This window comes from Danio rerio, chromosome 3 (genome assembly GCF_052040795.2).
Source record: "Danio rerio strain M-AB ecotype USA chromosome 3, GRCz13ab, whole genome shotgun sequence".
Taxonomy (NCBI): Eukaryota; Metazoa; Chordata; class Actinopteri; order Cypriniformes; family Danionidae; genus Danio; species Danio rerio.
The window spans coordinates 15,888,024-15,915,644 of record NC_141023.1 but is presented as its reverse complement, the minus strand read 5'-3'; the positions used below and the strand labels follow the sequence as shown (position 1 = coordinate 15,915,644).

The following is a 27,621-nucleotide window of genomic DNA, read 5'->3' as shown; positions in this document are numbered from 1 at the left end:
GTGAATGTTTATCAGTGTGAAGTTTTTCATCAATGTTTATTCAGTAGTCAACATTAATTTTTGATTAAAGTAAATGGCAGTGGTTTAAAGTAACAAATTACAAACACTCAAGTTACTGTAATTGATTAGTTGTTTTCAGGAATTGGATTTTACTAAGTAGTTTTAAAATGTGTACTTTTACTTTCCCTTGAGTATATTTTAGTGCAGTGTCGGTACTTTACGCCACTATTTTCGTTTAACCTGCAGTCACTACTATATTTTTGATGTCTATGGGGATTAGAAAAATCAGTCCTGTGATTCCTATCCAATCAAAACGCACATAGAAGGTAAATCGCATCATAATGAACTACCTCAAGACATGGGTGATTAATAATTGCAGCATACTGTTTGGAAGCAGCTGTTTAGATGCATGTCACTGATGAGAAGATGATGGATGTTTACTGTATGATGACCGAAATGGCCTTAAACACAGCAGGCACAAGACATCAACATGACGTCAGATTGACGTTGTACCCGAACGTTGTGGGGACTTTGCATTTTGCTTGGAAATGAAAATCGGATTGACGTCAGAACGCCAACCCAATATCCGATGTCCAACGTAAAATCAACCAAAAATCAACGTCTAATGATTTTACAACTTTACGTTGTGTAGATGTTAACACTATGACGTCTATCAAATGACGGATTTTGGTTGCCATACCTGCCGAATAAATGTCAGTATTCGTCGTCAATGGATTTAGTTCACTTTCCAAGAAAACCTTAAATCAACCAAATATCAACGTCATTTGATGTCATTATTGGACGTCAAAATAACGCTGTCTTTAGACGCTAGATACACATTGAAATTTGGTCACCTGACATCACAACCTAAAACTAACCTAATATTAACATCTAATGATGCTGTGTGCCTGCTGGGCAATAACTAAATGCACTACAGAATGTCACGTTTACACACATCCACAAATTACATGTAATAGCATCAGATTTTTAAAGTGGTAATACTCACTACTTCGGAGTACTGTTAAAAGGGCTACTTTTTACTCCTACTTTGAGTAATATTTACAACAGAAACTTTAACTCTACTTGCACTACATTTTTAAACAAGTAATGGTACTTGAGTACTGGTAAAGGGTATATTTTGTAATGCTAAAAGTACCTGCATAAGTGTAAAAGGTTTTTAGCGAGACATTATTCATGAAAGTTAAAGCAGCAGATACTTTATTATGTGTGTGTTTGGTGTGTGCGTTTAGTGTGTGCCATAAACTTTTGTGGGGTAACAATGGTTTTATAGCTTGCGGGTTTAAAAAATTGACCCGAAGGACAGCTGTTGTAGCCTAAATATTTACAGCATTCCTCAAAATGATCAAAATAGAAAATAATAATTATTTTTTTATCTAAGTGTAAATGTTTGGGTCATTTTAAAAAAAGTCACCAAATTTCAAGACTAAAAAACATTTTTAGGGGTATTTCCTGCTGTTAAAATTGTAATTTTTTACCCATAAGTCAACAGGAGGGTTAAACACCTGAGTGACAGAAGAACAGTGATTGAGGAAAAAAAATAAAGAGAGAGAAAGGGAGGGCAAGAAAGAATGACAGATCTAGAATAACAAGACTAGCCTGAACACACTGTAGCAACGCAGCAACCTGCGCAGTTCATCGCGGGAAAGACAATCTGTGTCTCAGTGAGTATTAATGCACATTCATATTTTTATTCACTCATCTTTATGTAAGATAATCTATACAGTGGATTGATTTAAAAGTTTACTCTGTATAATAATCTTTTAAAAACTCATATCTGACCAAAGACCTGTTGTGTTTATTCTCTCTTATGGTATGTCAGAGGAATGCGGTTGTCGTAGTGGATTAATACGCACTTCCACCCAGGTTTCATTGCTCTTCGTATCCTGAAACTCTGGAATGAGAGAGAGAGAGAGAGAGAGAGATTTCTTGAAGTTAAACAGAACAACTTGTTATTCTGGTTCTTGCATTTCTCTATTAGGTGTAAACAGAAGATGTGACAGAAGCAGGTGTACACATCTAACACGGTAAGACCAGGCTTTAAAGCTTTACAGTGCTATCGAAGAAAGAAAACACTTTAATTTAACGCTAACAGATTGTAAAATGGTGAATAATGATTGTGATGCACATTGATAATGCTGCTTTTACAGGAATGATTGTAAATAATTAAATCACAACGCTGTAAAAAGCAATTAGTTGACTTTGATTTTGAAAAAAGTGATTAAATTTGCAGATTCATTCAAGTTAAGTCAACTTAACAGTTGCGAGTTACAATAGGTTTACTTTATTTTTAAGTAAAGTCAACTTTTTGCTTTAAAGGCAATGGGCTTACTCACTTTAAGTAGCTAATAACTTTTTACAGTGTATAGGAATGTTCAGCTGTAATCTCAAGAGCTATATTTTTGTGTCTTTGGCTATACAGAATGTGGGGAAATCATTAAAGAAACCTTTGTTAAGTATAATCGCTAGCATGGTTAATAATTGCATAGATTCAGCCACTCCTCCTAAACAGCAGAACAGAAGAATGTTTAGTGGTCAACATTGTAAACAAATTCCTTCATGTCACCCCAACACAATTCGATTAAGTTAACTAAATAGTTTTTACAAATTTAGGTGGATTAAACATAAAGCAATTAATTTGTCCCCATAAAACCTTAAGAATTGTGTTGGTTCAACTCATATTAACTACGTAGTTTGAACAAGCAACAAAAACTGATTTCTTTAAGTAAATGTAGTGGTTTGGGGTTATAACAGTGAGGTTTCTGCTTGCAAATATATGAGACGTAAATAATGGATTGAGAATCCAGTGTCAACCTTGAAAACGAAAAGAAAGGTTTGACTTGTTTTAAATTGAGAATTATTAAAGCGTAAAATTAAGAGCAAATCTTTTCCATTCTATGCTGTTTGAAGGTCACAAATAAAACAAATGGATTTGTTACTTTGTTTATACTGGTATGATTTTTTATTGTTTTTGTAGAGATTTTGTAGGGATTCAAGATGCTTTATAATCTCCATTTCCAAATGGATGCTCCATATATTTTCCAAAACTGTGTGGCTTGAGGATTCTGTGTAATCATTTATTTATTTAATTCAATTGTTGTATATTATATTATATTATATTATATTATATTATATTATATTATATTATATTATATTATATTATATTACATTATATTATATTATATTATTCATTCATTTATTTTATTTTCGGCTTCGTCCCTTTATTAATCTGGGGTCGCCACAGGAGAATGAACCACCAACTTATCCAGCAGATGTTTTACACAGCAGATGCCCTTCCAGCAGCAACCCATCACTAGGAAACATCCATACACACTCATACCAATTCACTTTATGGACTTGTGGGGGAAACTGGAGCACCCGGAGGAAACCCACGCCAACACAGGGAGAACATGCAAACTCCGAACAGAAATGCCAGCCGACCCAGCCGAGGCTAGAACCAGCAACCTTCTTGCTGTGAGGCAATTGTGCTACCCACTGCGCCACCGTGCTGCCCTTGTATTATTCATTCATTTTCTTTTCGGCTTAGTCCCTTTAATCAGCATATGTTTTACGCAGCAGATGCCCTTCCAGCCGCAACCCATCACTGGGAAACTCCCAAAACTCTCATTCACACACATACACTATGGACAATTTTCGCTTACCCAATTCACCTGTTCCGCATGTCTTTGGACTTGTGGGGGAAACCAGAGCATAATAATATAATATAATATAATATCATATAATATAATATAATATAATATAATATAATATAATATAATATAATATAATATAATATAATATAATGTAATGTAATGTAATATAATATAATATAATATAATATAATATAATATAATATAATATAATATAATATAATATTTACCCTTTCTGGAAACGTAAAATTGACTCTGTTAAACAGTGATTAAAAGAGAAAAAAATTTTTTTTTGAAAAGTTTTTTTGAAAGAGTTTTCTTTTTCCTCATATCTGAAGTGAAAGTATGCTGGGATAAAGAAAAAGGAGATTCTCCACGCACATTTTTAAACATTGATTTATTATTATTCATTCGTACAAATGATGTTTGATACTTGGAATGATATAATGGAATGAGTGTTACCTTTTCTCCGAACCCCTAGAAAGGAGAAAAATATTACATATTATATATATATATATATATATATATATATATATATATATATATATATATATATATATATATATATTACAAAATAATATAATATAATTTTATATATTTATTTTTTTAATGGTTTTATTCAGTAATTTGCCCAGTAAAAGGAAATGTTTTTCTTCCCTATGTAAAATTAACGTGTAATTCTATCCCCCAAAAAATTAAAATACATTGACCCTATAATAGCTTTAGAGTAACTCCACAACCAAAAAGCATATTATATTATATTATATTATATTATATTATATTATATTATATTATATTATATTATATTATATTATATTATATTATATAATTATATTATATTATATTATGTGTATGTTATATTATATTTAGATTTTAATACCTTTTTAATGTATTGTATTTAATTTGTTATATATCTTTATTTAAAATTTCGCCCAAAAAAATAAAATGATTTTACTTCCCAACTTAGAACTAAAAATCTAATTTTATTCTGAAAAAAAAAAAAAAAAATCAATAGCCCTTGTGTAACCCCACGACCAAGAAACTCATTGGCCATAAAGATGTAATTGGTGTTTATTTGTATGTGTGTCAGCTGGAGGCCGCAGATGTGACTGAATGAGAAACAAATGTGGAGTAATGTATTGGCTATGTGTGGAATGTCAACCTTCTTTATCCCAGAGTCTTAAACAACGAACAAGTGAAACTCGCAAGCAATCATGCCATGAGCAGATCTACAAAAAACCCATTCATTCCATTTGTCTGGCAAAAAAAAAAAAAAAAAAAGTCAGGCGTGTCTTAATTATAGGGAGTTGTGGATGACTGAGTCCTGAAGCATATTTTATTAAACCAGATAAAGTTTCTCTTAAGATGTTTTGTCCTACTCTGTTGAATGAATTCTGCTTAAAATGTCTAATGTTTTTTTTTCTTCCAAGTAGTCCCCTAATCCTCTTTGTGGTGGAATAATGCATTTTCTATAATGAACAGATTGAATGTTTAGACCCACAAAGTGGTGAACTTACTGTATAATTAAAGACGTGACACTACAAGCAAAAACTATTTTCGTCATGCATCTCTCTGTTTTTGTGTGGTGCATGTCAGATATACAGTTGTAGTCAGAATTATTAGCCCCCCTTTGATTTTTTTTCTTATATTTTTAATATTTCCCATATTATGTTTAACAGAGCAAAGACATTTTTACAGTATGTCTGATAATATTTTTTCTTCTGGAGAAAGTCGTATTTGTTTTATTTCAGCTAGAATAAAAGCAGTTTTTAATTTTTTAAAAACCATTTTAAGGTCAAAATTATTAGCCCCTTTAAGCTAGATTTTTTCGATAGTCTACAGAACAAACCCTCATTATACAATAACTTGCCTAATTACCCTAACCTGCAGAGTTAACCAAATTAACCTAGTTAAGCCTTTAAATGTCACTTTAAGCTGTATAGAAGAGTCTAAAAAACATCTAGTAAAATACTATTTACTGTCATCATGGCAAAGATAAAATAAATCAATTATTAGAAATGAGTTATTAAAACTATTATGTTCAGAAATGTGTTAAGAAAATCTTCTCTCCGTTAAACAGAAATTGGGTAAAAAATAAACGGGAGGGTATTAATTCTGACTTCAACTGTATGTAAAGAAAACATCCAAATATAGTTTTAAGGGTTTTGTCTGTTGCACGTTGTTTCATATAGTCAATTTGTGACTCTAGATTTTAAATATAATCCATATTTTTTCATGTTTTCCTTTTGTACTGAGCCATAAATCTCCACTCCAGGAGCTCTTATTCATCAGAGTTACAGTTTTATTAATAACTGTGTTTATTCTGAAGGATTTATCCCATAGATTTCTTCATATAGCATTGATCAGTTTATTTACAACATTTTGTTCTACAAAAAAAATTATTTGTTCCCCTCCCTGCCTGAATTATTTGTGATAAATAGATATTCCCATAAAAATGCTGGCTTCCACACAATTCCTACATCAACACAAATCTATTCAATTAACTTTTTTTTTTTTTTTTTTTTTTTTACAAATTTAAGTGGATTAAACATAGAAGAATTAAGTTGTCTCAAAAAACCTAAGAATTATGTTCTTTTAACTCATTTTGAATAGGTAGTTTGAACAAGCAGCAAAGGCATTATTTGAGTGTGTTCTCTGTATTCTCTAATGCAGGGGTCACCAACCTTTTTGAAACTGAGAGCTACTTTTTAGGTACCAATTAATGTGAAGGGCTAGGAGTTTAATACAGAGTTCTTAAATAACAAATTTTCTCAATTAACTTTTAATTAATTTATTAACTTTTAATTAAAAGTTTAATTAATTTAATTAATTAGTTGTCAACAATGATTTATCAAGTAGGAAACAGATAAATATCAATATGCAAGACTTTATTTATCTGAAATAGTTTTTAAAGTTTATTTTTATATATAACTTAATGTCATTTTCAATTTTACATCAATGCAAGTGTGATTTTAAAAAGAATAGCTACAGAAATATTGGATGCAGCTTACTGGTATGTGGTGCTATGGTGAGCTATTTTTAGAACAGGTCCACGGGCAACTCATGTGATCCTCCAGGTAGCCTGCGGGCACCATGTTGGTGACCCCTGCTTTAATGTGTGAGTGATGCAATTTTACAGTTTGATCCTGATTTTATCCAGTGTCGATGATCTAATAAAGCTGTCCATTAAATGTCAGATATATTTTTAAATATTATATGGCACTGATGTTTTTTCTTCTCTTTTCACTTTATTTAAAGATGGCTGCTCCCGCAGTTGTACCCAGGAGTCGGCCGAAGTCTATCAAAGTATTGCCTACAAATGGTACAGCCGCTGATCTCAGTCCCATAGGTGTACACGCAAGTGTGTACCTTTTTATGCATATTGTACATAACACATAGACAAGAACAGTGTTTCTCAAACCTGGTCCTCACGCGCCGATGTTCTGCATATGTCTCTTTTTATTTAGCACACTAGATTGAAATATTCAGCTTATTAGAAAACTCCATTTACAAACCATATTCCAAGGTATATTTTCATTCAAAGTTGCAAATTAGACTTATAATTTGTTATGTATAACATTTATTTGCAACAGAATCGCCGTTTCTATGTAATGACCCAAAGAAAACAAAATCGTCACAGTTCCTGGTTAACTGGTCTCAAATATCTAAAAGAAAAATGGTATTTTCCTGTGGAAAGAGAAGCCACTACGTGCCTTTTCGTAAGTGCAGATGCTCAAGACGGCTCTGGAGGTAATAATACTGAACCACTGTGATGACAGACTTTGGCTGAGTGCTTTTAGAATGACCAAAACTACATTTCAGATGTTTTACAAAGTTAGTCCACTAGTTTATTCATTATTTCCATTATATCATGCACATTATTGTTATCAAATGATGTGTTAAAACTAAGTCACATGACTTTATTGATGCTCAAGCTGGAAATTTGACATGTGTTTTCATCGTTTGCACATTTCTTCTTATCGTATGAAAGATTATCCTACTCAGTTGTTGAAAAACAAATGTATGCATGTTTTCTAAAATTATGCACATCTTGCCCCTTCCATTAAGCATGTATATGCGATTTTAATAGAAGTGATTGGATGGAAACAGCTATTGACATGTTGCCTAAACAGAATTTATTTCACCCTACTCCCTTCTTCTTCATTACTCGCTACCTGAGAATGAGAAACCTTTATTTCACTTCAAAACGTTTAGTTGTGGATTTATACAAGGGCATTGCAAGCAGTGTCTTCTTACTAGAGAAGCGTGAATGACATGATGTACACCGCAAAAAAAAGCCATTAGTTTGCTTTACTTAAAAAATATAGTAAATTATTTGCTAAGTGATTAGTTGACTTTACTTGTATTACATTTTTACAAAAAAATTTTTTATTTAAAATAATCTTATGCATTTATGAAGTGTGCTTCACACAGGTGAGTGGGCTTGACAAACCACCTGTAGAGACACTTTTCTCTTTCTTATTCAAGGGGGAGGAGAGAGGGAAGGGTTTGCATAAAAATGGGACTTTCAGTACGAGCACGTTCTGATTTTCACAGAGGCAAACGAGAGAAATATGTTTACATGGACATCAGTAACTGAATTATTCGCCAAATTATTAATTTGTTGACTTTAACTGCAATTTGGCACTTTCACTTTGATTCAGGAAGATTTCATGCATGCCCCCATGACAAACGAGATATTGGATGCGAGGAACTGCTGGAAGAGTTTTGTTTTTATGGAATGTTTGATACTGCATGGCGAAAAGGGAAGAAAAAAACCTCCGCATTTCTCGGTAACTTAGATGCACTCAGGAGGCAGTGTCAGAAAGCTGTGTGTGTATTCGGAGAGCACCAATTATAGCAGATCAGTCCAAAATATTGTAGTGATAATAACGTATTGTAAACTTTGGAACTAAATATTTTGACTAAGGTATGTCTTTAAAAACTTAAAAAACTACTAAAAAAGTACTGCTGACAATACTAACAAATTTTGCCATCTGAATAAACATAAACAACAAACACTGATCACACACTTATACCAAATCTGTAGAGACAGGACAATCAACACCAAGTGGAGGCACGTCTTTTTTAAAAGAAGACGAGTGGCAAATCCGAATTTTACCATTTCCAGATGCAAAAAGCTCTCTGGTAAAACATGTTCCTTACAAACATATTTCTGTCACGTGTTAGCAGACCACTGTAATCCGCAAATGAATCCAGCTGCGCTCTCATAGCAGGGAATGGAAAACCAAACTTTGCAGCACATTTATAAATGCAACACTGACGACCCATTTCTCCGAACAATTCTTTTTCTTCCACTTGTTTTAATTACGGTGGCAACAAAATGTGGCGTCTCTTTGCCGTCTGAACACTATAACAGGTCTTCGAAGCTATCATGTATATTAATGAAGTTGCACCTCATACACAGTAGATGATGTGGAAAGTCTTGGAAGTTGTTCTCATGAATTAATGCTGAAAGCTCAAAGACGTCACAATGTAACCGCCGGTACGGACATCCAATCTACGCGCTGGAATTCACACAATGATCTTATATTCGTGACGCAGCTTCAAAATTAAAAACAATTCGAAAGAACGAATTTGCTCAAAATAACACAAAAACAACCAATTAATTTATTTTTTTTTTTGTGAAATGTATGTGTCCTAATAGTGTTTTTAGCAGCATGGGACACATTTATAATTGTCAACAGCTCAAAAAATGTGTTTTGGTGTTTTGTGACCCTTTAATTCTCTGATCACTAGAGTTCCTTTATATAATTAGCACTTCTTGTGTGTATTGCCCCTTCTTGTTGAATCAATGAATGCCTCTTCAATTGTAAATCGCTTTGGACAAAAGCATCTGCTAAATCACTAAATGTAATGTAAATGTTCATTGCTATAAACTTTTTAAGTAAATAACTTATGGGCACAATTATAACAATTAAGTCAACTTAACTGTTACAAGTTCAAATGGATTTACTCACTTTTTAAAGTAAGGTCAGCTTGTTGCTTTTAAGTCAGTGGGTTTACTCACTTTTTAAAATATTAAAGTAACTAATGAATAAATAAAATAAAAATTCACATTTCATACACTAAAATACCATAATGAAACCTATATACTCTCTTAAAACTGAAATCGTGGCTGAATATCCTATAAACTAGCATGCAGGGCACTAGCGGTGGAATTAGTGCAAACGTCTGAAGGGAGAAGAGAAACATATGAAATGTGCAGAGCTGTGGGCTACCAGGACCGGGATTGAGAAAGGCTATGCTTGAATGTGGGAAAATATATATTTCTTACAATATTACTCTTCTATATTTCATCACTTTCTATTGCCTATTTTAGTGAATGGAGGAGACAGAGTGAAAACAAATACACATCTGATTTATGCACAGAGAGAAGTTGTAAGTATGACTGTTATGGGATATTGTCTTAAAGGGATAGTTCACCTAAAAATGAAAATTTACACAGTATTTACTCACCCTCAAGTGGTTTTTATGATTCTTTTTTTTTTTTTTTGTTCATCTGTTGAACACAAAACAAGTTATTTTGAAGAAACCTGTGACCATTGACTTTCAGATTAGGATAAAACAAGCACAATGTAAGTCAATAGTTTCCAGCTTTCTTCAAAATGTCTTCTTTTGTGTTCAACAGAAGAAAAAAACTCATAAAGGTTTATAAAAAGGAAAAGGTTGAGGAAATGATGACAGAATTTTTCCTTTTGGGTTAACTCTCCCTTTAAATTGCAAAACAATTTGTTGAACAATTCATATCAAATTATTAAAAGGTTAAAACTAAATTAATTGACTGTATGAGTTTGCAAAGCGTAAAACCCTATCCAACTTACACTAGCCAATAAAACAAAAATAGAAATAGAAAGTCGGCACACCTTACAAACATACACAAATTTTATATGTAAAGACTGGTTTATACTTCTGCATCTTGTGATGGCCAGGACCTACGGCACATGCCTTGCGCGTAAATTTGCATTTATACTTCTGCTTGCTGTTTGTGTTGCTCTGCAGAGACACTTCCGAAGAGCTAGTCGGCAGTAGGTGTTTACTGTATGTTCTTCTGTGTCAAGTTTCTTCAGGTTTCTTATTTTTTCTGAACGCTACCTTAATGTACAAGTTGCTAAACTTGCTCATTCAGAGGTGGAAACTGGTGGACTTGCAACAACTTTAATCATAAGCTAAACACAAAACAGAAGTTTCTTTCTGGAGCTTATTTACGAGACTCGACTCTTGTAAACACTAAGCCGACACCAAGCCAGCCAATCACAGAGCTTGCTCTATGCATCGTTGCAGCATGTAGCTTTTATAAGAGGTGCACATCAGCATCGGCGTCAGCTACAAAGAGGGCTATGCGACTACGCGAAGGCAGTACCGGACCACATGTGTGCGCTTGACCCAGAAGTATAAACCAGCCTTAACTCCTAGTCGTCTCAACTTAAATTAATCAAACTGACTAAAGATATTAAGTTAAACTTTGTATAACTTAAAACATTTTGTTGAAACCTGATTAAATCATTAAAATAAGTTATAGCAACATAAAAATAGTTGTCTTGACTTTTTGTTATTACATATTTTACAGAGACCAGGTAGTGGTGACATTGCTTTTTCTGTAAAACCATGACAAGTTGTCCCAGGACTTCCAACCCAAAAAATATGCTTAAAGAAACCCTAATAATATAATATATTAATAATATAATGATTAATATCAATATAATATTAGTGATTGCAAGCAACATAATAAGAGACTGTATTTGGATGTAAATCTAATAGTTTTCTCCTTTTGAACACCTCCCTCTGTTAGGAGCTGGTGAATCACTGTTTTGCAGATGTGGAGCATTTCATGGCCCGTCTGCAGCAGACAGCAGAGGCTAAGAATATTCAGGAGCAGCTGAAGCGATCGAAAAAAAAGAGTCGGAAAAAAAACAAAACCAAGAAGAATAAAAAGGAGGACGGTGAGAAAGATGCTTCCGATGACCTGCCTACTTCACAAGCCCATTCAAAACCTTCATGAATCATGAATATTAAACTTTTATTTTTGTAGACGAGCCTACCCCGCAAAAGGTGACCCCACCATCAGAACAAGAGTTTGTGGATATTTTTCAGAAGATCAAGTATTCTTTCTGTCTATTGGTAAGATGGTGAATTTGACTCATCATTGAATGAACTTAGTGTATTTTCTGAAAAATATTCATTAAAAGAAACGTAGCTAGATGTAATGAGTTATATTTTATGATTTAATTAATGTAAAATTAAGTTAGAATTTTTATCAAAACAAATATTTACAAACCTTATGAGCATGTATTTTAGTTCTACTGACTTCCGCTGAAATATCTTATATTCATCAGTGTTCAGAACACATTTTTGTACTGTAAATGTCAGGCATAATAAAATTTACAGAAAGTAAACTGGCAGCATGTGTGAAATGTGCGTTTGAGATAATAGTTCAATCAAAAAAAATTCATTTTTTTTATTCTGTTGAACACAAAATAAGATATTCTGAAGAATGTTGGAAAAATCTAATAATATGCCAAAACAATCTGAAATTGAATTGTGTTAATTTGAGTTATTGACATTTGTAATTTAATAAATCTTAATTTATATATGTCGTTAAAATTGTTTTAAATTTTAATTTCTTAATTTTAATTTCTTAACTTGAATTTGAACTTCATAACTTGAATATTGAATGTCTAAAATTTTAGACAACTGAATTTTTCAAGGGTGAGTTTTTTTTATAGACGTAACCTTCAGATTTGTTGTGCTCATAGACTGCAGATATCCAAAAATACATATGACAAAGCTAAAATACATATGAGTTTAATTTTAAATTAGGTGATATATAGATTAAATAAAACATTTATTTTTACCTTTGTGTGTTGTAGGATCGCCTAAAGATGAAAATCTCAGAGCCCTCTTCAGAAGAACTCTTGCACCATGTCTTTGTCCCTTTGCAACTGGTAAGAGCATTACACACTTAGCAAACTTACAGATAAACGTTTTGATGCCGGATCACAAAACCACCAGTCATAATGGTTATTTCTTTGAACTTGAAAGATATACATCTTCTAAAACTCAAATAATTATGCTTTCCATTGATGTATAGTTTGTTGAGATAGAAAGATATTTGGCTGAGATACAGCTGTTTTAAAATCTGAGGGATCAAAAAAAAATCTAAATTCTGAGAAATTTGCCTGTAAAGTTGAACAAATTCTTTGCACTGCATATTACTAATTGACAATTTAGGTTTTTTACATTATAAAACAGTAGAAACAGTAAAAAATCAATGGAAATTGATATTTTTAACACCCTAATGATTTTTGGCACATGAGAAAAAATCATTTTGACCCATAGAATGTATTTTTGGCTAAAACTCAATGCTTTATCTCATTGTTGAGAGAGATAAAAACAGAGATGTCACATTTTATGATTTCATTATTGTTAAATTCAATTAGGCGTATTAATATAACAAACATTTACTAACATTATGAATCTTTGTATAAACATTATGAGTGTTTAGTTCTGTTGACTTCACAAAAAATGGTTTACTATAAATAGTGCACTGCTAAAGCCAAAAATATACCTGTGAGACATAAGACTGGTTTTGGTCCAGAATCATATTTAGCCTTTAAAATTCTTATGCACAATTAAGAAATCCCTGTTTTGCATTATAAAAGGGTCATATTTTGGTTTGGGGGTCTCCAACAACAGGCTGATATGCTTTCGAGGTCAAAATACACTTTCAATGTCTTATAATATGCGTTTTTTTTTACCTAATTATCACAACGACTCCTATATGATTTGTTCAGTGATTCATTTGTTTCCAAACCACTCCTTTGCGTGATGCTAGTCTGCGCTGATTAGTTGACTAGGTTCGGTGCAAGACAGAGAGAAACGTCCAACATGGCTATGACTATGTGAAAGCCCAATGCAGGAATACAATAAAGCAATGCAGTTAAACACCACGTATTACTCTAACTCCAAGTAATAACAACGACACACATTCAGTATTAATCCACACAGTGGCAAAAGTTGAACTATTTTGACAATTGACCGTGCAGCATGTGGGAAACGGCTGATGGTGATAGCTAAGGCGAACGACAAAGGATTGTGATTTCAGAAATGTTGAAATCAATAAAGGAAGAAGCACACGTCACATTTTTAACGTGGTTTACAATATGTGAATAGCCCCATACAGATTTAACCTGAGAGATACAGTACAAGCACTGATCTATAATAGACAAGTGATTGCAAGCCATATGGAGCGATTACAAGTTACAGCACACTACTAAATTAAATTCAATTAAATTCAATTCAATTCAGCTTTATTTGTATAGCGCTTTTACAATATATATTGTGTCAAATCAGCTTCACATAAATGGTCATAGTAACTGGATCAGGGTAGTTAAAATTTTAGTGTATAAGTTCAGTTTAGTTTAGCTCAGTTCAGTGTGTTTAAAGTCATTACTCCAATGAGTCCAAGCACTGAAGTGCAAATTCATCAATGTGTAGCTCTACAGATCCTGAACCATCCAAGCTAGTGGCGACAGCGGAGAGGGGAAAAAAACTTCACCAATAGGAGAGTGAAGAAAAAAAAACATTGAGAGAAACCAGACTCAGTTCGGCACGACCATTTTAATTTTTCCGCTGGCCAAAAGTCTTGTGTAGAGCTGCAGTCTCAGCGGTGGAGGCTGGAAGCTGGCCTCAGCGAAGACTCGTATTTAATAATGTTACATATTTTGCAAATTACACAAAGCGAGGCAACAATTTTAATGACACTTACATGTTAGGATGCAGAGGAAGAAGAAACTGGTCCATGTGAACTGCAACAGTTACTGACAAAGTCCCTGTCAAAGTCTGACAAAGTCTCATACGTATTAGTCTCTTAAATCTCGCATTGCAACGTAGGTTATTGTATCAAAAATCAGAAAAATGACAGGAACAAACACAGCACTAGGTTGGCTTTACTGTGGTATTGTTGTGAAAATTAACCCGCAGCTCAATCTCCATCTGTCAGGGATCGGCATCTTCAAGTCATGATCAGTCCTGCGATCTCTCATGCTCCGCTAATGTCTGAAAGGAAAAGCGCGTTCACGTTTTACCAGATCATATTTGATGGTGTTCTGTATCGACGTCGACACGTTCATTCCGATTCATTCATTAGACTCTGAGTCGAATATTTCATTAAAGAATCAATAGTTTTAAATACAGTGCACTTTCAGACTTAAAACATTTATATGAATACAAATATAAATGTTTTCATTCACTTAGTGCTGTGTTATACACTGCATAGAAGGGCATTTTCAAAAACCCATAATAGGGGCTCTTTAAAAATCGTTGTTGTTGTTGTTTTGCACTGATTCCATGAGTGGTAACATTTCCTCTTCTACCCTTAATTTAAAAGAGAACATTTTTAATTTCTGCAAAATAAGGAATTGGTCTGTAAAGGGTATGTTGCTGTATGTTGGCCAGATGGTGAAGACGACGGGTGGTCCTAAGTTGGCATCATCGATCTCCAGTCCCGCTCTGACCAGTGGAGCGATCTCTCTACTCCAGCACAATCTCAATGAGCAAGAGAAAACACTGTGGACATCACTCGGACCAAACTGGACCCTGCCATAGTCAGTTGCACAATTTACATGCAAATAATACTAGAATCATGTACTTGCCCAAATGAAGTTTGAATCTCAGTTAAAGGGATAGTTCACTTAAAAAATGCATATTCATGTACTCACCATCATGTTGTTTCAAATATCTCTGTAAAAAAACAAAAGGAAAAGTTGTTACTTTTCCATCATTGGGTTTCCATCCTAACGAATATTTTCAAAGTATGTCAAATAAGAATGTGAATTAAGTGCATTTCTCACTAAGCCAGGGGTGTCAAACTCATTTCCTGGAGGGCCGAAGCCCTGCACAGTTTAGTTCCAACCCTGCTCCAACACACTTACCTGTAGGTTTCAAACAAGCCTGAAGGACTCAATTAGTTTAATCAGGTTTGTTTAATTAGGGTTGGAACTAAACTGTGCAGAGCTGCAGCCCTTTTGGAACTGAGTTTGACACCTGTGCACTAAGCTATTATAGAGCCGCTGGCTGTAGTATTGGTAACCTAGCAACCAACAGTAAACAAGGCAAGCGTAATGGAGTCATATGGGTATTTATGTTTGCTACGTCAGAATTTATATGGCAAATGTGCAAACGGGCAAATTTACATTAACCGTATTTCAAGTTCAAAACTACCTCATGCTACCATTAAAAAAAACATTTTATGTGAATGGAAGGGAATTTTTTTTTTTAAATTTGGCATTTCTATTATATGTTTTTCCGGTGACACTTTAAAATGCACATTAACTCAGGGTGATAGAAAAATCTTAATGATACTAGGCAAGGCAAACTTATTTATATAGCACATTTCATACACAATGGTAATTCAAAGTGCTCTACATAGACAGGAATAAAAGACACAAGAAAATAAAATGATTACAAGAATTAAAATTGTATAAAAACAGATGTTTTTGTTGCTTGTATTGCCCTATGGTGAAGTTTACATTTTTTGGCTGTGCTATCCCTTTAAGGGCTACACTGTAAAAAATGTAAGGACAGAAAGTCAATACAACAACTGTTTTTACGTTACTTTAACTCATTTAAAGAAGTTAATCATGATTCAATTAAATTGTTTAAGTTGTACAAAGTTTAACCTAGTATTCTTAGTCAGCTTGATTGATGTAAGTTGAGATGACTGGAAAAGTTCATTTCATCTAACTAAAAAGGATTTTTTTACATTATACCCGGTTATTTAACCGCGCTGTGTGTTTGTTAGCTCTCAGCTCAGCGAGACTGTGCCTCAGTACACACCTGTCTTTTTGGATGGTTGGCAGCCGATAGCTGTAGACGCCAATGGACAACCAATTGAGGACCCCATAGAGGTCCAGCACAAACATGAAGCCCTTATACAGACTCAGCAGGTATGAGGAGACACACTTGCTGTATAAACAACCACAATGTAACAAACATCTTCATCTGCTTTCATTTCTTTTTCCACAGGTAATTGATCAGGCACGTCTGACTGTACACCAGGAGAATGACGGGTTAGTATGGACAGCTGTGTGTGTGTGTGTATGTGTGTCTATGTTAAGCTGATTTGCCCCAATCTACATTGTAAAAGCACTATAGAAATAGAGATAAATTGAATTGTGTGTTCCATACGGAAATCTAATATATGGGCACATATGAACATAAACAGTATATGAATTTATATCTTCTATATTTGTGTACATGTACATGTTTTGAAATATTTGTAAAATATTTACATTTATATATGTAATATACACTCACTGGCCACTTTATTAGGTACACCTTTCTAACTGCTCATTAACGCAAATTTCTAATCAGCCAATCACATGGAAGAAACCTAATGCATTTAGGCATGTAGACATGGTCAAGACAATCTGCTGCAGTTCAAACCGAGCGTCAGAATGGGAGAAAAAGGTGATTTAAGTGACTTTAAACTTGCCATGGTTGTTGGTGCAGAAACTTTTAGAAACTGCTGTTCTACTGGGATTTTCACGCACAACCATTCCTATAGTTCATAGAGAATGGTCTGAAAAAGAGAAAATATCCCGTGAGCGGCAGTTCTGTGGGTGCAAATTCTTTGTTGATGCCAGAGGTCAGAGGACAATGGCCAGACTGGTTTCAGCTGATAGAAAGACAACAGTAACTCAAATAACCACTAGTTACAATCGAGGTATGCAGAAGAGTATCTCTAAATGCACAGCATGTCCAACCTTGAGGCGGATGGGCTACAGCAGCTAAATATCACACTGGGTGCCACTCCTGTCAGCTAAGAACAGGAAACTGAGGCTACAATTTGCACAGGCTCACAATAATTTTACAATAGAAGATTGGAAAAACCTTGCCTAGTCTGATGAGTCTCGATTTCTGCTGTGACATTGGAATGGTAGGGCCAGAATTTGGCATCAACAAAATGAAAGCATGGACCAATCTTGATTCAGGCTGCTGGTGGTTTAATGGTGTGGGGGATATTTCCTTGGCACACTTTGGGCCCATAAGTACCATTTGAGCAGCGGGGCAATGCCACAGCCTACCTGAGTATTGTTGCACATGGATGTGCAGCCAACAGATCTGCAGCAACTGCTTGATGTTATCATGTCAATATGGACCAAAATCTCTGAGGAATATAACCAGTACCTTGTTGAATCTATGCCACAAAGGATTAAAGCAGTTCTGAAGGCAAAAATTGGGTCCAACCCAGTACTAGTATGGTGTACCCAATAAAGTGGCCGGTGAGTGTATAAATCGGATATATGGCAATATATGCAAATAACTTATATGACATTTTATATATGGAAAAATCAAGAGAAACTTAAAAAATATTAAATTGAAGTTTTGTTTGTCATTTTATGCAATATTTCACTTTAATTTAAATGTACTATTATTTTTATATCTAAATATGTTCAGTGACTAAAATATTATTTTAATAAATATGTCCGTTTACGAATTTATAGATGCACTAAAATATATGACCTATATTCAATGAGATATAGATAAACATATTCATTTTTTAAAATGAGCTGTACTCAGTTATGCTGAGCACTGTATGTAATTTGCATATATGGCCATAGATCAGATTTTTGTGTGTGTTTCTGATGGTTTTCTTGTCTCATTGTGTATGGGATTGTGTTTTAGGATGGAGCCTCTTCCTCCTAATGAAGAAAGGATGTATCGCTGCAGTTATGACTTTGTGGCACGAAACAGCAGTGAACTCTCAGTTCTACACGGTGAAAGTCTGGAGGTAATTTGCACAGATATAAAACACTAGGACCTGATGCGTTTTAATAGTATCATAATCAGCATTTGAAGTGGATCAAAAAGTTTTTCAAAATAGTCCTATGACAACAATAGGTGTTGTTTAATAGTTTTAGGACAACTTTGGTGCAAGATCCACTTCAAATGTTAATACTGTTGTTTTTATTCAGAAATCAGAATTATTAACCCCCCTTTGAAATTTTTCTTTTTAAAATATTTCCAAATTATGTTTAACAGAGCAAGGACATTTTCACAGTATGTCTGATAATATTTTTTCTTCAGGATAAAGTCTCATATTAGTTTTATTTCAGCTAGACAAAAGCAGTTTTTAATTTTTAAAAACCATTTTAAGGTCAAAATTATTAGCCCCTTAAAGCTATATTTTGTTTCGATAGTCTACAGAGCAAACCATTGTTATACAATAACTTGCCTAATTACCCTAACCTACCTAGTTAACCTAATTAACCTAGTTAAGCCTTTAAATGTCACTTTAAGCTGTATAAAAGTGTCTGGAAAAACATCTAGTCAAATATTATTTACTGTCAACATAGCAAAGATTAAATAAATCAGTAATAAGAAATGGGTTAATAAACTATTATGTTTAGAATTGTGTTGGATAAAATCTTCTCTACGTTAAACAGATATTTGGGGGGGGGGGGGGGGGGTAAACAGGGGGCTAATAGTTAAGCGGTTCAATAATTCTGACTTCAACTGTATGCCTTCATCCAAAATGTTGATTAAAGAAAAAACTATTTGAATTCAGCAAAGGTGTTTAATTTATGAAATGTGACAAATCTTTTTACAAAAGTAGTTTTTATTTCAAATAAATGCAGCTCACTTAAAGTTTCTTTTAAACAAAACAAAATTATGAAACTGTGATTTTTTTCTTTATGTATAAATATATATTTCCCAAGGGCATTTTAATGGTGGAAAATTTTTCCACCATTTTTTTAAACAGTTATATTAGTAACTAATTTATGATCACCAATCGCTTTTGTAGTTGGTGGTTCATTCCACTGTGGCAATAAATAAATAAGCTGATGGAAAATGTATGGTCCCACTTTATATTAAGTGGCCTAAACTACTCTGTAACTATATCAAAATATAAACAGTGTACTAATGTGTTCATTATGGATTGCAGAACCCTTGGTGCTATTTGGGGTAGGGTTAGTTTGATATGGGTAGGTTTAAGAGTTGGGTTCCGGTGTAAGTGATGATCAGTAGTGCAATTAAAATGTAAGTACAGAAATTAATTACAGATGTAATTACATGCAGGTATTTAATCAAGCATAAGTCACTGTATAAACAAGTATTTACACAGTATGTACATTGTAACAAATTATTAGTTTCAGTGAAAGTACATATTAGTTAAGGGCACTTAATATGAAGTGGGAGCAAATTAATGAATTTCATAATAAGTTACTAGTTATTTTGCAAGAGTAAAAAGTAAGTAGGTTAATTAGGCAAGTCAATAGACAACAAGGGTTTGTTCTGTAGCCAATTGGAAAAAAAACTTTCTTAAGTGGGCTGTACTGTATATTGACCTAAGATTTTTTACATTTTGCATTTTTTCTTAATTCCAGCCAAACAAAAGGAAATCAGACTTTCTTTAGAAGAAGAACTATGTTAATCAGCACTTGGGAAATATTTGAAAAAGAATTAAACTGAATATGTGTCCTTACTTGCCTTATAGTACTTATAGAAAATAATAATGATCTGACTTTCCCTGCTTTTAAAAGACACCAGACACACACACACACGCTCCCAGTTCATTTCATTAACTCTTTTCTCCTCTCTGTCTCAGGTGTTGGAGTCTTCAAAGCGATGGTGGAAGTGTAAGAATAGTTATGGCCAAACTGGCTTTGTTCCACACAATATCCTCGAGCCCATCAATCACGCTGAAGTTGACTCTACTAATGTTGTAATGCGCAACCAGTCCACGGTAATATCACACACATACACACAAACACACACACACACATACTCACACACAATCTGCAATCGATAACATGCTCGCATGCTTAAAGGGTCATGAAACCCTACTCTTTCAGTTCAAGTCTACCTCAGATTTATTTTCGAAAAAATGCTCCAAGATGGGCGTGGAGCACTGCAAGCAGAGGGAGGAGTGGGCGTGGCTAGCAGAACATGGGGAAAAATGTAAGGAGACACAAAATTTTATAGTTTACAAAGTTAAAATGCAAAGAAACAAACAGTAAGTAATGAAATGCCCTACTAAACATACGTTAGCTTATTTTTAATTTCAAATGACATATAGGCTACACATAACCGCAATTTGTTTTATCATTATGAAGATAATCATGTTTATACTGTATAAACACTAATTGAGGAGGACTTCTCTCTACCTGAATCCCCAGGTCTGAATGCAGACACAGTGGATAAGAGTACAGCAGGTCTGTCATGTCTATTCCAGCCATTATCCCTGCCGTGAAAGTAAAGAATGAGGAGGCTCATCTCTCATCCTCGTGCTGTAGATGCTCTGTTTAACAGTTTAACAGCGCTGAGAAGCGCTCAGTTTTTCCACGTACAATGTCAGCCATGTAAATAACAAATGCTCCATGGCACGACACAACTGACTCTTAAAGGGAATGGGAGATGAGACTCTGATTGGTGTATTCTCAAAACACACCCCTAACTCATTAAGAGAATATACTCAACCTTGTTAGACAATGCGCCACGGCGCAGAGCAGATTTTGTTCGTCCGTATAATAGCAAAAGTGGATAATCTCTGACATGCATTTAATTGTTTTGCACCCTGCACTTTATTCTTTGCGCCTAGATTGTTAAAATAGAACCCAATGTGTCTGAATGGTAACAAACTCAACTGATAAAAGCCAAAGTCTGACAAAAATGCTTGATGCAAAGACAGCTTGGCTGTATCGGTAGCCCAGACTGCATCGCGGGGAAAGCCATACAACAAACTCTGTGGATCATGGAAACAAACACATACAAACCTTCATGAACGACTTGGCAGGTCTGTCATCGGAAATCACTTGCTGTCATGAATAATTAGGAAGCAGGGTCTAGAAAGGGATAAGAAAACTCAACTATGAATAATAATAAGAAACCTACATGTCATCACTCCACTAGCAGATACACTGATTTTGATCCTACCCCAATAATGATTTTAATCCCAGAAGATGAAATTAGCTGACAAAAGCTTAAAATTATCCAGTTTTCCCCATAATTAAAGCTGACATTTGTTAACTTTGTCTTAATTGATGCTCAACGCACACAAATCTGATAAAATCTTTTAAAAAGTACTCCAGGGTGTCTTGAACCTTTAATCACAAACACATTTCTATTATATTTGTGCAGAAAGCTCCCATCTCTCCGCTGAGAGGAGGCAGAATGTCGTACGCTGCACCCAAATCTGAAAGTGCAGTCCACCCTGATCCACGGCCACTCAGCATGCCATCATTTGCAGATGATGGAGAAAAAGGTACTTTTTTAAATAGTTTGGTTTGTTTTAGTGCTGTCAAACTATTAATCACAATCAAATACATCCAAAATCTGAATTTGTGTTTATGTAATATACAGTTGAAGTCAAAATGATGAGCCCTTCTGTAATTTTTTCTTTTTCAAATATTTTCCAAACGATGTTTAACAGAGTTAGGAATTACCCCCCTTAAGCAATACATATATATATATATATATATATATATATATATATATATATATATATATATATATATAAATATATATATATATATTTTTTTTTTAATTTATTTATTTATTTATTTTTTGCTACAGGACAAACGACAATGACTTAATCATGACTTATACAATGTTAAGCCTTTAAATGTCACTTTAAGCTGAATGCTAGTGTCTTGAAAATAAAACATTATGTACTGTCATCATGACAAAAATAAAAGAAATCATTCATTCATTCATTCATTCATTTTCTTTTCGGCTTAGTCCCTTTATTAATCTGGGGTTGCCACAGCAGAATGAACCGCCAGCTTATCTAGGATACGTTTTACACAGCGGATGCCCTTTTAGCTGCAACCCATCCCTGGGAAACATCCATACACACTCTTTCACAAACATACACTACAGACAGTTTAGCTTACCCAATTCACCTGTACCACATATTTTTGGACTGTGGGGGAAACCGGAGCACCCGGAGGAAACCCACACCAAACTGCGGAAAACATGCAAACACCACAAAGAAATGCCAACTGACCCAGACAGGGCTCGAACCAGCAACCTTCTTGCTGTGAGGCGATTGTGCTACCCACTGCCCCTTAAAAGAAATCAGTAATTAGAAATTAGTTATTAAAACTATTATGATTAGTACTCTTCTCTCTGTTAAACAGAAATTGGGGGAAAAATAAAAAGATTAAAATTTAACTAATATATATAAACAGTAAATATCATGAATGTCCAAATATAACAAACGTGTCATTTATCTAAGTTCTTACTGAAATATTGTTGTGTGTTAACAGTTGTGTTGATGAATGATGAGCTCATACAGCGATTGGCCAATGGGAGGGCAGCATCAGTACGGCCAATGGTGATCAATAAAGCCAATGAGACAACGGTGCCGCTGGATTATCACTCTCCTCAAGCTGAGGTGCAGGAGTGGCTCAAAGCCAAAGGCTTTAATAATATGTGAGTGACACACACACAAGTTGATATTGGTAGTTTAAGAACACTCTCCAGAGACATTGTATACACTACAAAAACCTCTTATTATATTACCTTACCCTACTAACCCAAGAAATCTGTGGCAAAATGTAATGTGAAAAGACCTTGTTAAGTATGACTAGTATGTGTTTTGAATTATGAGGACACAAGGCATGTTCTCATAAACATGTACTGTAATGGAGTACATACTCATGTCATTATTACGGTGGCCGAGAAATCTTAACATGCTACAATTTAAGAAAACGCATGCAATTGCAAAAAATCCCAGCAAGATGAGAAAAGATCTTCATCTGTTTGACAGCACACATGCTGCAAATTCTCACAACGCAAACACATTCAATGAAACACGCTGCACTTTCTCACAACATGTGCAAATAGCTCGAAACACAACAGAAATGTTTTAAGACCCTAAAACATGACGGACCCGGCAATTCAGGTCATGGTTATTTAGACTAATAAAATAAAAGAATATGAATATATACAAGAGAATCTGGATGTTAAAATAAACAAACAAAAAAACAAACCTTTCAAAATTCACCAACAATGACGCTGCTGACTATTGCTCAGTGAAGGTCACGTTCATGTGTCCCCTTAAAACATTTCCCTTCTGTTAATTTGTTTTTGCAAGTGTTGTGTAAAAATCCAGTTCGTTTTATTAAATTGTTTGTTTTGTGTGAAAATGCAGAGCGTTTTTTTATGTGTTTGCGTTGTGAGGATTTGCAGCATGCGTGCTGTCAAACGGATGAAGATCTTTTGTCAACTTGCTGGTGCTGTAATTGTACATGTTTTCTTACATTTCAGCACATTAAGCTCTCTCGGCCATCGTACATTGTACAAATTTCTGTCCTTGTAAACCCTTGCGACCAGTACCTACATGCAAACATTTACACTTAGACATTCAGTGTGAAGCGGATAAACTTGATGATATACCTCTATCTGTGTGTGTGTCAGTACTGTGCAGAGTCTGGGGGTCCTGAACGGGGCTCAGCTCTTCTCTCTGAACAAGGAGGAGTTGCGGGCTGTTTGTCCAGAAGAGGGAGCCAGAGTCTACAGCCAGATTACTGTGCAGAAATCACTGCTGGAGGTAGAGATGGGAGAAAAATCAGTTGAACAAATTGCTTTTGTCAAATATTCAAAACACAGCAGGCTGGCGACACCTGCTGGTTAAAACCATGCAAATCCAACAAAAAATTCACCACAAAATGAAAGTTTTCTTACTATTTACTCACAGTAAATTGTTCTAAATTAGTTCTAAATTTCTGTGGAGCACAATTGCATTTATTATCTTTTAGCATTTGAGCTCTGGCGGCCACGGTAATATAGTAAAAGTACTACAGTTTAATAGTTACTAATATTTTGTAATTTCCCATAACATATTAATCTTAGTGAAAGTTTAGGGTTAATGAAAATAAACCCCAAAAAATAAGATTTAAAAAAAAGAGAGGGAAATTCGCAGAAATGAATAATGATTGTCTTCATTTATGACCCTAAACAACAAAAACCTTATATTGCAATGGTGAATTTTATCAGAATTGTATTTTTATGCTAAACATCGTAAGAGTATTAAGTAAAGATCATATTCCATGAAGATTTTTTGCAAATTTCCAACCATAAATAGATCAAAACTCTTAATAGTAATATGCCTTGCTTAAAGCTTAATTTGAATAGCTTTTAACTGGATTTACACATTGATTGCAGCCAGGGAGTAGATTTGCTCTTGACCTTAATGGGGATATACATCCCTAGAGCTGCATTGAACAGCACGAATTCTGTTTCGCGCATTTAAAAAACACAAATAAAGTACTTAATCATATAAAATAAACACTTAATAATACAAATAACATCGCTTCCCATGTTGCAAATTTACATTAGTCAATTTACATGACTTTACTGCAGTCAGGCTTTGAGGAGGTATGAATGTAGAGTAATTTAGAGAGGTGTGAGACACAATTTAACTGTTTTATCTCGATTATTGTTTCTTATAATCATGTAGGCTGAAACTGAATTTCGATTAATTGGTTAATAGTATCACGGTCAACTCGTAGCAAACTTGACTTTGTGCACATGTAGGTTACTAAGTGTTGACGGAGCATTATTTTATTTTGAAGTCGATTCAATTATTGGTAGGGACATTTCAGTAATTGGTGGATATTGGTGGGTACACATCCCCTCCCTCCATGCCTATTCTACATCCTTGGAATCCAGATATTCAAATTGTAATATTTCAGCCAAATATTGTCTTATCCAAACAAATTAATCATCAGTAGAAAGCTTTTTTTAACCAACTTGCAATCCAAATGTCCAACAATTGACACTAATGTCTGTTTTTGTAGTCCAGGTTTACATATTATGCGTTGCTGTATTTCAGGATGTGAGGAAAGCCACTGAGCTAGAGGCCATAATGAAGAAACAGAAGATGAAGGCTGATCTGAAAACAGAGGGTGGAGAATTTTAATTTCTCACTCCCACAATCTAACAAGCATTTATGTTGACGCCTGAACAGACAGGTGTGGCATGAATCAAGTGTTCTCTAACTACACTACAATGATCTCTGCTGTTTTTACGTCATTGGTTATATATAGATATCTCATCCTTACCGCCTTAACATATAAAAATCAAATCCTGTGTATTCCTCGATGTATTGTATAAATAAAATAAATAAACATTGATGGTGTTCATATTTTATGAATGCTTGTCATTTTTGTGAAATGTGCTGTATAGTGTACAATCTGTTTTTAATTCGACCTTGCAACTGCTGGTTTGATGAACAAAAAGTCATTTGAACATTTAATGAGCCCCTATTATGGGCTTTTGACCCATGCAGTGTGTAACACAGCTCTAAGTGAATGAAAACCTCCATCTGTGGGTTAAATCTGAAAGTGCACAGTGTTTAAAATGATTGATGCTTTAATGAAATAGTCGACTCAGAGTCTAATAAATGAATCGTGTTGGGTTTGGATCTTTTGCTTGAACACATTGACGTCGATACAGTACATCACCAACTATGAAGTGCCGGTTCTGGTAAAACGTAAACGCACCTTTCCCTTCAGACACTAGCAGAGCGTGGGGGACCACGGGACTGATCATGACACGAAAATGACGATCACTGACAGGTGGAGATTCAGCAGCGGGGAATAAAGGGTTAAAGTTAATTTTCACAACAACACCACAGTATAGCCAACCATGTGCTGTGTTTATTCCTGTCATTTTTCAGATTTTTGATACAATAACCTACACTGCAATGCCGTATTCATCGGACGTTTGCTATTAAAGGAAGGAGCAGCAGAGACTATTATGCATGGAACTTTGTAAGACTGTCAGTAACTGTTGCAGTTCATATGGACCAGTTTCTTCTTCCTCCGGATCATAACATGTAAGTGTAATTAACTTAAAAGTTGCCTCGTTTTGTGTAGTTTGTAAAATATGTTGTAAACTGTGTCTTGTAATCGCTCCACGCCCCTTGAAATCACTTATCTATTATAGATCAGTGCTTGTACTGTATCTAGACCACCAAAACTAAAATATGACCTTTAATAATGCAAAATAGAGGCTCTTTAAGTGGAAATAGAGGCTCTTTAAGCTGTGTAAATTCAACTCATTTTGATTTAAAAAAAAAAAACTATTTTACTGCTATATTTAAAATTTTGTCGAATAAATCACAAACATTTTAATTTGATACGACATCACTTAAAAATGTAGCGAGGTTATGTAAAACCACTGTAAAATGTTAATATTTGACCACAATAAAGTATCATAGAAGTAAAAGCAAAATAAATAAAATAATGGGGTGACACGGTGGCTCAGTGGTTAGTTGCTGGTTCGAGTCCTGGCTGGGTCAGTTGGCATTTCTGTGTGGAGTTTGCATGCCCTCCCCATGTTGGCGTGGGTTTGCTCCAGTTTTCCCACAGTCCAGAGGCATGCGCTATAGGTGGATTGAATTAACTAAATTGGCCGTAGTGTATGAGTGTGTGTTTAAATAAATATGTATGGGTGTTTTTCAGTACTGGTTTGCAGCTGGAAGTGCATCCGCTGTGTAAAAAAAAAATGCTAGATAAATTGGTGATTCATTCCGCTGTTGCAACCCCAGATTATTAAAGTGACTAAGCTGAAGTAAATTAATGAATAAATAAAATGATTATTAGAACTACTTATTATTTTTTTAAATGATAAAACTGTAAAAAAAAAAAACGTGTAAGTTTAAAAGTTTAATTACTATATCTGCAGAATGGGTCCATTTTAAAAGAATCCTTTCTTTGAACAAGCTCAGAACAATCGAATCACTGGGATGAATCAAAGCTGATTAAAGCACTCATTTGTTAATGTTGTAGATTTATAGAAGAGCTGAAGTTTACCCCAAATAGTATGGCGCTCTTGAATACTTTATTCCGATTGGTCTATCACTATGGTTTTGAGCCCTATCGTTCAATAGTTTGGTATTACAGCCATCTAGTGGAGA

The 27,621-nt window shown here is 34.4% G+C and overlaps 1 protein-coding gene across 5 annotated transcripts; it reads left to right on the top strand.

The window, feature by feature from the left end:
* Positions 1-1,625: 1,625 nt before the first annotated feature.
* eps8l1a (EPS8 signaling adaptor L1a) lies at positions 1,626-25,845 on the top strand. Of its 5 annotated transcripts, none has more exon segments than NM_001013313.1 (16): positions 1,626-1,682; positions 1,841-2,045; positions 6,927-7,029; positions 10,012-10,070; positions 11,482-11,632; positions 11,722-11,810; positions 12,560-12,634; positions 15,147-15,295; positions 16,492-16,636; positions 16,716-16,759; positions 18,378-18,483; positions 20,302-20,439; positions 21,834-21,957; positions 22,964-23,129; positions 24,117-24,249; positions 25,534-25,833. In NM_001013313.1, coding segments are annotated over 14 exon segments (1,569 nt in total). In that variant the 5' UTR covers positions 1,626-1,682; positions 1,841-2,045; the 3' UTR covers positions 25,621-25,833.
* Positions 25,846-27,621: the final 1,776 nt, after the last annotated feature.

What these genes read in the sequence shown, in the direction of transcription:
- eps8l1a (XM_087242642.1), top strand. Translation starts at nt 3,307, where the DNA reads ATGCCCTTCCAGCAGCAACCCATCACTAGGAAACATCCATACACACTC. An exon ending in CCCTTATACAGACTCAGCAG is followed by an intron (nt 16,637 to 16,715) that starts GTATGAGGAGAC and finishes CTTTTTCCACAG; the next exon opens with GTAATTGATCAGGCACGTCT. An exon ending in TAATGCGCAACCAGTCCACG is followed by an intron (nt 20,440 to 21,833) that starts GTAATATCACAC and finishes ATATTTGTGCAG; the next exon opens with AAAGCTCCCATCTCTCCGCT.